The sequence below is a fragment of the Paramisgurnus dabryanus genome, chromosome 24, assembly GCF_030506205.2.
Source record: "Paramisgurnus dabryanus chromosome 24, PD_genome_1.1, whole genome shotgun sequence".
In the NCBI taxonomy this organism is placed as follows: domain Eukaryota; kingdom Metazoa; phylum Chordata; class Actinopteri; order Cypriniformes; family Cobitidae; genus Paramisgurnus; species Paramisgurnus dabryanus.
This window is the reverse complement of record NC_133360.1, coordinates 4,404,507-4,416,487: the sequence shown is the minus strand read 5'-3', so window position 1 is coordinate 4,416,487 and position 11,981 is coordinate 4,404,507. Positions and strand designations below refer to the sequence as shown.

General features: G+C 34.0%; 2 protein-coding genes across 4 annotated transcripts; one reads left to right on the top strand and one right to left on the bottom strand.

The window, feature by feature from the left end:
- Positions 1-42: 42 nt before the first annotated feature.
- On the bottom strand, positions 43-4,588 carry LOC135748213 (uncharacterized). Of its 3 annotated transcripts, XM_073813602.1 has the most exons (5): positions 4,310-4,588; positions 3,495-3,818; positions 1,153-1,247; positions 969-1,062; positions 43-791 (listed from the first exon to the last, which is right to left on the bottom strand). In XM_073813602.1, exons 1-5 carry the CDS (start codon positions 4,353-4,355, stop codon positions 640-642), a joined length of 711 nt encoding a protein of 236 aa, XP_073669703.1. In that variant the 5' UTR covers positions 4,356-4,588; the 3' UTR covers positions 43-639. The 3 variants fall into 3 exon arrangements, with proteins under 3 accessions (XP_073669703.1, XP_073669704.1, XP_065122424.2); XM_073813603.1 differs by having other exon boundaries at positions 969-1,247; positions 3,705-3,818; XM_065266352.2 differs by having other exon boundaries at positions 969-1,247; positions 4,310-4,587.
- A 410-nt stretch (positions 4,589-4,998) lies between these two features.
- On the top strand, positions 4,999-11,125 carry LOC135748211 (uncharacterized). The gene is made up of 6 exons (XM_073813600.1): positions 4,999-5,305; positions 6,285-6,611; positions 6,857-7,159; positions 7,378-7,473; positions 7,597-7,664; positions 9,537-11,125. Exons 1-6 carry the CDS (start codon positions 5,164-5,166, stop codon positions 9,585-9,587), a joined length of 987 nt encoding a protein of 328 aa, XP_073669701.1. The 5' UTR covers positions 4,999-5,163; the 3' UTR covers positions 9,588-11,125.
- The last annotated feature ends 856 nt before the right edge of the window (positions 11,126-11,981 follow it).

The following is an 11,981-nucleotide window of genomic DNA, read 5'->3' as shown; positions in this document are numbered from 1 at the left end:
AATTACTGTGAATTTCACAATATGTTTTTTACAGTGTAGATATGAAATATTGAATTGAGATTTATTTATTTTTAACTTGATGCCTCTAAAAAATACTCAATTACTACATTAAAAACAACAACAACAAAACATTGCAACAATAATAATTTACATAAAATCAAGTTACGGACTCTGTGCTAAACATATAATAAGTCAAAATTTATATTTGACAAAATGACATCCTTGGCAATAACACTAGAAAGCTATAACCATAGATATGTATAAAGGCTAGATGTCTCACCCGTGATCCTGGCCAATTGAGTGGAACGTCCGCATTTGGCAGCCATCTTACAACAGGCAGCTCGCTCACTCGTAGCATTGAGTTTTAATGGTGCATTTACTTTTAAATGACCATAACTGAATTATAGCCACGTTAATAACGTTTTTAAGAAACCAAACCATTGGAATATCAGTAGAAAATTGAGCAAGTTATGATCATTTAAAAGTACCTGCATCATTAAACTCAATGCTATGAGTGAGCGAGCTGCCTGTGGTAAGATGGCCGCCAGGTGACGACATTAGAGACTCCGCCGTAACACATCTAGCCTTTATAAATATCTATGGCTATTACTACTCCTACATATCAGAATGTAAAATGTATCAGTCTAATGGTGATGTCTGAACTTCCTCCTTCAGTTCGGCTCTTCTGGATCTGATGTCATAAACTAAAACAGCTACAGTAGCCACAACTACCAGACCGACGAGAACCAATCGGATCACAGCTTCAGAAATATAACAACAGCAAACACAGTCTGAAAAAAACAATATGAAACATGTGTTTCATCAAATGCTTTACATTTACCAACATCACTGTGTTTAAATGAATGAAAGATTCAACTCTTGAAAAGGTCAGACTTTCTTTTAAAAAAATCAGTAATTGACAAAAGATTAGTACAGGGAATAAGCACCAATAATCATGGCTTTTGTACCTGAACTCGTCTGACAGACATCAGTGATGTTGAGATGTTGAGTTTGGTTACTAATGGTATTATTCACCACACAGCTGTAAGAATCATCCAGACACTTCAGAGGTAGAGAGATGCTGCTGATGTTGAGATCAGACACACTAATGCTGGACAATAAACAGTTTCCTTTGTACCAGGACAGACTCACATCTCTCACATTCAACACTGAACACAACAACACACATGATGATGTTTCTGATGATGAAGAGTTTTGTGTGGTGATGACAGGAATGGGTAGATGACCTGGAGAACAGAAATAAGAATCAACATACAGTATATGAATATTTATTACACGGTGATCTAAAATTCTTGATTGTGATTGGCCAGTCGCAACATTCAAAAGTTTGTTATTCCGAGTTATACGACGGGTCTGTTGAATGCTGTATTCTGATTGGCTGAGAAATGTTCAGTGGGTATGCATTAATTTCTAATAACCGCACACCTAACTTGTCAAATGTCTTAAAAATAGGCACCAGAGCAATGTTTGTGGTAACCGTGGTATAAGAGGAATAATTGACTCCGGTCCTTTGAATTATTTGAAAATAATACACAACAGCGGGGTGAACGGGCATTGCACCTTGGATGTGCATTATTTTCTTATAATTCAATGGCTCGTAAATTATTCCTTACTTATACCACGGGTCTGTTGAATGCTTTATACTGAATGGTTGAAAAATTTTCCATGGATGTTGATTATTTTTCAATAACCGCACACCTAACCTTTAAAATCTCTTAAAAAAATAGGCACCAGAGCAATATTTTTGGTAATGATGGTATAAGTGGAATAATTGACTCCAGTCCTTTGAATTATTCAAAAATAATAATAATAACCACCTGGGTGTGCATTATTTTCTTTTAATTCAACGGCCCGTCGTCAATTATTCCTTACAACCGCCTGAAACTAACAACACACGGTAACCGGATGCTGCAAATCATTTTGACAGGTACAGTTTAATATTACAGAAAAATGTCTTTTAATAACATATATGACATTATATTTAAAATGATTAAACTAAATAGTGTGTTCGTGACATCTGAACGTCTTATCCCATCTTTTTTATAATTCAGTGGCCGGTCGTAAATTATTCCTTACTTATACCACGGGTCTGTTGAATGCTTTATTCTGAATGGTTGAAAAATGTTCAATGGGTGTTGATTATTTTTCAATAACCGCACACCTAACCTTTAAAATGTCTTTAAAATAGGCACCAGAGTATATTTTTGGTAACTGTGGTATTAGTGGAATAATTGACTTCGGTTCTTTGAATTATTCAAAAATAATAATAATAATAATTTTCTTATAATTCAATGGCCCGTCGTCAATTATTCCTTACAACCGCCTGAAACTAACAACACACGGTAACCGGATGCTGCAAATCATTTTGACAGGTACAGTTTAATATTTCAGAAAAATGTCTTTTAATAACATATATGACATTATATTTACAAATGATTAAACTAAATAGTGTGTTCGTGACATCTGAACGTCTTATCCCATCTTTTTTATAATTCAGTGGCCCATCGTAAATTATTCCTTGCTTATACCACGGGTCTGTTGAATGCTTTATTCTGAATGGTTGAAAAATGTTCAATAGGTGTTGATTATTTTTCAATAACCGCACACCTAACCTTTAAAATGTCTTTAAAATAGGCACCAGAGTATATTTTTGGTAACTGTGTTATTAGTGGAATAATTGACTTCTTTGAATTATTCAAAAATAATAATAATAATAATTTTCTTATAATTCAATGGCTCGTTGTCAATTGTTCCTAACATAACAACCGCTTGAAACTAACAACACACGGTAACCAGATGCTGCAAATCAATTTGACAGGTACAGTTTAATATTACACAAAAATTAAATATAAATATGTATTTTAATAACATATACGACATTATATTTACAAATGATTAAACCAAGTAGTGTGTTTGTGACATCTGAACGTCTTGTCTTATCTTAAAACCGAAACTAAACAAGTTTTCCTTGCGAAAGGTCTGCATTCGTTAAAAATTAGCAAATAAAATATTTTAAATAAATTCAGAACAAAAAGACATAAGAATTCATATCAACATTTAGCAAGAGGCACGTTCTCAGTTTCTGATGTCCTACAATCTTATGCTTCATTTTTTTAAGGAGTTAAACCCTTATGTTGTTAATTATTATGTGAAATTAGGTGCAAAAATATATTCTATAATAAATAGATAAATAAGTAAAAATATTTAAAATATTAAAACTGTAATTGACAGGACAAACACTAAGACGGTTTTCCGGACAGGGCCTATGATAGTCCCAGACTAAAATGCATGTTTGAGCTGCTTTAATTTCAAAACACCTTGTACTAATATATCTTAAAATATATCAGTGTCATTGTTTTGTCTCAAGATGCACACCAGTATAGTTTTTTGTAAAAACTTCTTAAAATAACTAAGGCCTAGTCCTGGATTAATCTAAACCCTGTCCGGGAAATCGCCCCTAAATCTTTACTCACCATAGACAGTAACATTGAATCTGTATGGGGTATTTGGTGTATTTCTGTTGATTACTTGATAAAGTCCAGCGTGTTGAGTTGTGATGTTTGTGATGATGAGCTCTCCAGTCTGATTATTTAACTGCAGTCTGTCTCTGAATCTCCCATCAAGAACATCAGCATTTATTCTAACTATATTAGATGTTTTATTTATTCTAGCTATGAGAGAACCTTTATCTCCAAACCTCCACTCGATCACATCATCTCTCTGTAGTTCAGTAATATTATTGTGTAGAGTAAGAGAATCTCCCTCCATCACTGACTTTACTTCATCACCAAACACATCTGCAAACACACAAAAACATTCACAAAGATTAAAGATCTTCAGTCAGTTTAAGTTGGATTAATGCATCTTTTATAACAACGTATTTATTTTTGGATATTTTATATTATATATTTCTGTTGTACGGGAGTATCGCAAATCATTGTGTGATCCACAACCTGTACACACATGATCACTCGATTTTCTACCGCTCGCACACATCAAATGCTGTCCAAATCCATTGGTAATGTCGGGTAGCTCAAACTTTATTTATTTAGGCAGGAACTAAAGTGTAGATAATTTCAGAACAGCTGATTGAATATATGATTATAAATGTTAAAAATGTAAATAATCTATAAACTTTATTTAATTTGTACCTTATAAATTACCGACCTGCTTCTAAGCTATCAAAGTTAGACCTCAGGGATGTGAATGCAAATCTTCTGATTTAAATAATAAATTATTATTCCTAATACTGCTTATAAAAAAAACATAAAGCATGTTTATAACTTACCCACTAAACAGCAGAAACACGAAGAGAGAACAACCATGAGTAACATTTCCCTCAACAGTTCAGGGATCTGAAAACGTGTTGCAATCTGCAGCAAGATTGTGCACAGTTAAAACACTTTTATGTTCCCATACATTTCACTAAATTAGACCACTCCCACCATATCAACCAAACAACTCTCTCTTAAACCCTATAAAGACATTTCTAGTGAACATCCTTTTTAGGAGGAAAGATAACTTTACATATAAAGCACATGCACAAGAACAATACACTTTGCAAAGTGATTGCTTTATTATCCTTAAAAAAAAGGTCTGATTTCAAAGTCAATTCACGTGCTCATCTTAAGCTTAAGTCACGACTGTTTTTAAATCACATTTGTATGTTTGTAAAATATTGTATAGTCTCAACAGAGTATAAACATATTTCACACAACCCTTCAAACAGGGAGTTTCATCTCATGAATCACTTCTTAGATCAATAATTCTCTTAAATGATACATGCCGCAAAAACTACCTGTCAGCTAAAGCCTTGAAAGTCCAGATTAACACTGAAAACTGAATTTACAAACATTACAGTTGTAAATCCAACATAGACACAATTACTATTATTTACCCTTTAGTTTTAAACATGGCCTGTAGATAAAATGTTTTTAGTTTACTCTACGGTCAGGATAAAAGCAACAATTCCTAAACACAAAAACATTTCAAGTTTTACTGAACCTGTAAAAAAACTCTTTAGTACAGTCCAAACTGGGATCCTGGAGGTTTGACAGAAATCAATATTATTAATAAAATAAAATATAGCTGAATGGAAACTGAGAAACACAATGCTGCTGTAAAACTGGAAGTAAAGGACGCATGTTCAGTCGACCAGACAAGATCCGTGTTAAACTAGAATTGTGTCAAATCTTGATTGACAACACAACACAGAGCGCTGAACTGTCAAAGAAAATGTTTCTTGTGTTGATTTTTTACTCTTTATGCTTCAGGTGTCCAGTGGGTAAGCTGTAAACATATTTTATAGTTTACGGACATTTGATTTATTAAGTATTCGTCAAAATGTAAACGAAAATTTTTAAACCAAAAGTTTTCTACTTTCTGTCAGCTTTTGTCATTTTAATTAATATTAAAACACTGAACTTAAAATTATCAGTACATGTCATTAGGAATACTCATAATCCTCTGCGCCTGAATATTTTGATTATTTTCTGCTTTTTTCACAGAATAGGAACTTTAACTACTTAAATATTTGTTAATAAAATGTCATAGAGATTTAAGCTCTTATATTATTGATGTTGTTTTGTTGTAAATTATAATTTTGTGAGGTCAACATTCGGATGATCAGTGTTTACTTATAAACCCTGTTCAGCTATTGTATTTCTCTCAATGCATGTCACAAATGCAGTTTTTGTATATGCGTTTCTGTTGAGGATCAAGTTAATTCAATGATTGACTTATAGTCAGTCATGAATTTTGTGTTATAATACTATTTATAACACCAAAAAAATCTTTGAACTTAATTAACTAAGTAGAGATGTTGGACAGAGCAATTAATATTACAGATTAAATCAACTTAAAATTAAGTTTACTGAACAAAAAAATGTAAGTTAAATGTACTTTTTTTGTTCAACATAGTAACTAATAACTAACTTAGTAACTAACTTTTTTTAGTAAAGACTACTAATGTCAACTTGATTTGTCTGCTACACAAACTAAAGGGTCTATGATAATTCAACTTAACCTGTTTAATTTCACCCTGTGTAAAAACTATCATTTAGTGCAACGGGTTTCCTCGCAAATTTCTAGTAATGTTGACTAATTCAAGTGAACAATCTGCATATTTATTGTAACCAAATCATACATTTTCATTTTTTATTGCCAAATTGTATTTTAGAAAACCAAATTGTTTAAAGCTTTAAAAGACATAATTTAACAAAGATTACCAGTCTCTGTGTCTGTCTCTTGTTTGTGTGTTTCAGATGTGTTTGGTGATGAAGTGAAGTCAGTGTCAGTGATGGAGGGAGATTCTGTTACTCTACACACCGATATTAAACTACAGACAGCTGATGTGATCGAGTGGAGGTTTGGAGATAAAGGTATTCGCATAGCCAGAATAAATAAAACAGCTAATATAGTCAGAATAAATGACACTGTTCTTGATGGGAGATTCAGAGACAGATTGCAGGCAGATGCTCAGACTGGAGATCTCACCATCACAAACATCACAACTCAACACACTGGACTTTATGATGTAACCAACAGAAAGACACCCAATATCCCATACAGATTCAATGTAACTGTTTATGGTGAGTAAAGATTTACTGTTTGTCCTTTCAATTACATATTTAAGTTTTAACATCATAAACATTTTTTGCGTTGTGTAAAATTATTTATTCATTTGATACTGGATATATTTTTGAAACATGAGAGTTTAACTCCTTAAAGAAATGAAGCCTTATGATCATGACACCAGAAACTGACAACGTGCCTCTTGCTAAATGTAGATATATTATTAATTCTTATTTTTTGTTTTGTTCTAAATCATTTTCAGCTCCTCTGCCCGTTCCTGTCATCACCAGAGACTCATCACAATGTTCTTTATTATCATTAAGCTCAAATTGTTTATTATTGTGTTCAGTGTTGAATGTGAGAGATGTGAGTCTGTCCTGGTATAAAGGAAACAGTTTATTGTCCAGCATCAGTGTGTCTGATCTCAACATCAGACTCTCTCTACATCTGGAGGTTGAAAATCAGGATAACAACACATACAGCTGTGTACTCAACAATACCATCACAAACCAAACTCAACATCTCAACATCACTCAACTCTGTCAGCCATGTTCAAGTCTTTTATGTGAGTCAATTGTTTATAACATTTATAATTGTGGTATAACTTTACAAAACTCGAGTAATATTATTAACATCATGTACTTACTTTAAGGTTAGCGTTTGGTTTAAGGTTACTTGCATGTAATTATACCTAATTTACTGTTATTACTAGTTATAACACTGTTATAACATGTTTAATGGTGACACTGTAAAACGAAGTGTAAACATTGGACCTATTCTTAGATTATATCTCTGGGGCTGCTGCTGGATCTCTGATGATTGTAGCGGCAATTTCAATGTTCTGCATCTGTAGGAAACACAAAGACACACATCAAGAGGGTAATTATTAACTACTGCAAAGTGCTTAATAATTAGTATTAACAAAATTATAATCTCTAAATCAATACATTATTAAAGTCCAAGTTTAAGTTTCTAATGTGTCTCTGATTGTTGTTGAAACAGTTCAGACTGGTGAAGATGAGATCACATATGCAGATACAACATTCCATAAACGAAAAATGCATAAATCGGTGAGAACAATCATTACAGTTTATATCATTATCTGAAAACTGCCACACACATACATGAACAATACAAATACATTGCATTGAAATATGCAGAGATCTTAGCTGTGTCCCAAATTAAAGTCTGCGACCTCCAAAGGCTGCATTCTTAGACCAATTGAATCAAAGCAACGCGACTGAAGGCTTGTAAGGCCTTCGTAGGCCGCCTCATTCCAATTCCCTTCATGGACCTCGGAGGCATGCGACCTTCAAAGAGCGAGTCCTCACCTTTTATTAGTAAGGGGAATTCTAAGTGGGCTATTGACACAAAATGTCCTTCAGATGTAGCCAAGGCCGCCTTAATGCACGGGCTTACCTGGGCTGAAACCCAGGGGCCTCCCAAGTTCAGGGGCCTCCCAAGTTCACGTTCATATTGTTTTGCAACTTGTCAGGTTATCTGTCAATCACTCTAACTGCACGTTACATGGCTGCTGATTGGTCCGTGGTAACTTACCGTGAAATAAAATATCAGACGTAACAGATTTTTCTATTCCGCGTAATGTAATTAAGTGCGCGTTGTCAACTTGGCATTCCTGCATGTTAGACTGAGTGTGACAGAGAAACAGGAAATAATCCACCATCAAATGAAAGAGTAATTTATGAAATTTCATAATAAGCACTGATGTGCAGGTCTCTCTCTCTCTTTCGCGCGGGCGCGCGCTCTCTCTGTGCTCGTGCAGCTGAGTCTCTGGCATGCAGAAGTCTCTCCAACTGTACGCAAGATACGTGCCGCGGCCGCCAAATAAAGAAAGGAGTTCCCGAACATATTAATGCTGTTCGTTGTTATAAAGTTTAAGTTTACTCGCGTTTATATCAGTGACGCGTGCGCAGCCGGAGCGATGTAGTTTGATGCGATGTAAGCTCACAGTACACACATCTGTTCGTTTAGAAAGACGACGCAACGGTAAATGTGCAAGTCAAAGCGCGACAAGACCATCTCAAATGATCATCCCCTGAACGCACCAATCATATTTATAATGTCCTTATCTAAAGATCTTATATACCGGTATGTTCCTTGTCTGTTTTGTGCATATTCATACGTGTTCGTTTTACATACGTATGCATAAATACTAAATACAATGCATACTATATCTTCAATAGCCTACAAAATAAATAACTGATTAAAAAACAAGATTCTGTCTATAAAGACTTATCTTTTGTTATCATTAATGCATTTTCACTTTAAAACTAACTTTAACTTCTTATATTTTTAAAACTGTGGTGAGCATTTAGTGAGTGGCAATTTTCTGCAAATTTGTATATTCCAAAAACTATAATAAACATAAAGATATATAAACATATACTCTCATACATTTTGGTTTTATTTTCACCACAAGTTGCTGTGTGTGGTTGTTAAATAAAGTGTCTTGTGTTTATGCTCAAGTGAGCTCAGTGTTATGTTAATAATGATATTATGGTGTTTTCTGGGTCAAAGAGGGAAAACTCACTGTTGTATGTATTGAAAGAAACTAATGCATTTTGTGATGTAGATTACCTAGATATTACACTTTTTTTTTAAATAAGACTATAAATTTAGGGGATGGGGGGCCTCCAAAACCCCTCAGCCCCAGGGCCTCACATTAGGTTAAGGCGGCCCTGGATGTAGCCATCAAGCCAAATATTGAATTCATCAGAATTAGAACATTTAAGTATACAAGTTGAGTCATAATAAATAAAGTGTAGGTTGAGAACCCCTGCCGTAAATAACTTATTTATTTAAAACTTATTTACAACCTGGCACATTATTTCATGCATACACCTCACATACACATTATCAAAAACAGATCATGAGTAAAAATCTGTAATGATTTAATCTGATTTAAACATTTATGTTAACAGATACCTGCAGAAGACAGTAATGTGGTGTATGGAGAAGTCAAGAAAAGATGATCAAACTCATTCTGCTGTGTGATTATCTTCAGTGTGTTTTATAACTTCAGACTCTGAGTGTTTGTAAGTCTACAATTTCTCCTGAACTTTTTTGTATACAGTTCGGTTCAAACAGTATATATTTGGACACTGACACAATTTTCATAATTTTGTCTCTGCAAGTAGAATTATAACAAAACAAATCAAGATACAAATCTAAATGCAGACGTTTAGCTTTATTCAAGGGGTTAAACAAAAATGCTATGCAAAAAGTTTTGAAATTGCCATCCGGTATTTTCAGAGGCTCAAATGTAATTGGACATAAAGTCATTTTTATTATTTTGTTGAGGATGACACACTGAAGTCTGGAACCAATGGGCATCACCGTTTTTTTCCTTTTTGATGCTTTGCCAGGCCTTTATTGCAGCTGTCTTTAGTCGTTGATGGTTGTGTCTTTCTTATTTCAGCCAGAAGTTTTGTCTTCAGAAAATCAAATGCGTGCCCAATCAATCTGAGATCAAATGAATGGCATGGCCTTTCCAAAATATTTTACTTCTTTACATTGAAAAACTCTCCCTCTATATTTGTTTTAATTGGTCTATGTTACTTGTTATCTCTCTGATGGATTTTTTTTGTTTACGAAACCTAAAATTGGTCTGTTTCACTTTCATTGAGAGCCTCTTTGACGGATAAATGTGGGTGCACAGCTTCTGCATGCAAATGTCACACTTGTTATCAACTCCAAAACTTTACCTGCTTACATAACAAAGGAATAGTCCACACCTGTACATTAAATAACTTTTGAGTCAACTGTTTAATTACTTTTGGTCCTTTGAAGGGGGGGGGGGAGTGAGTACATGTTCAACACCTGCAATTCCTAAACCCTAGCTCCAATGTGAGTGTGACCTTCAATTTTGTGTAAATATAATATAATTTATAAGTGCTGTAAGCTTTGGTTAACAACCAAAATAGCAAAATTGTGCTTGTGTCTACATATATAAAGACATAACTGTAAAACTACATGAAGCAAATGAGAAGCTCAGATGCAAAGGCAGCTGAACACCACCTCTGTCAAAAATGAGATGATATTAACCGAATGCTCTCGGCACGTATTGTACGCTTATTAAATAATTTAATTTCAAATCCGCTTAATCATTCAGAAATACCGCTTTGTTGGCAGAATCCATTAAGAGTCTGAAAATTTGCTCATTTACGAGAAAACATGTCAAAATCACTTAGAGAGTTTTGCATCTGAGCACTTTAATTCTTACATTTGAAATGTCTGTGTTATCTCCATCGCATTCACAAGCATAAATGCATGTTAACAGATACTATATAAGTGCATGCCAACAAGAAGTCACTATGTTTAGTTTAAACACAAAAAGTTAAAAATATAAAATATTATCAGTAAGAGTATAATCTGTACGTATTTGTGTAAATATTGTGTGGTTCTTCTTTTGCTGTATTGATCTAGCACTTTACAATAAAACAGCTTTACAATTAAATATTGAACTAATGAATGCTGATTTTTGAAAAATTAAACATCGCTTTAAATCATACTGTGTCCTCTTACTGTATGCATCTGGAATATGAAGACTGATATACAAAGATGTATGCACGACCTGCTATATACTTGTCACTTTATTGTGGATTCTGTAGAGCACTGTGATTGTGTTAAAACCACAATAAGCACATTTCCCATGGTTGCTTTGGATAAACGTATCTACCAAATGCAAAATTTAAATCTAATGCTCATGCTTGTTTGTGCAAGCATGCAAACCTTACCGGGAGCTTTTTATAGCTAAAGGAAGTGATAGCAGACATTACTCAGAAAGCAACATCATGATCTTACGCTTCATGATTTTGATTCTCACATCTCTTAATCTCACCTTTTTGCAGAATATCACATCAGCTTTTAGTCTGTCAATGTCAAATGCCAATTTACTTCTGTTTTTCATGTTTAGTAAACCATACTGGTTTAATAATGCTGAATTACTGAAAAATAATATATAATGAAATTATAAGAGAAAGTGCATATACTTTGACTACATCAGGAGCACAAACATTTTAGCAGAACATCTCTAGTTAGTTACTCATTTTAAGTTTTGGGGAGTAACTAGCTACCCAACATAGTGATGCTGGTAACTTTACTATCCACCTTAATTTCAAACGCAGAAGTAATGCGATTTATTTCCCTTTCTTGTGTAAGACTACCATTTCAATGGCTGGTCTGTGTTGTGGTAGCAGAGTTATGGAAAACATTTACTAGACCTGCCACGTATAACCCAGTGTGAGATTGAAATTTTAATATATTCAATAATTTTAAGTTGTTGCACGGGGGTGACGGGCCTTCGATGTGCAACTATAAAAGCACAGAGGCATACCAGTACCTATACAGTAGGGAAGTCAAGTATT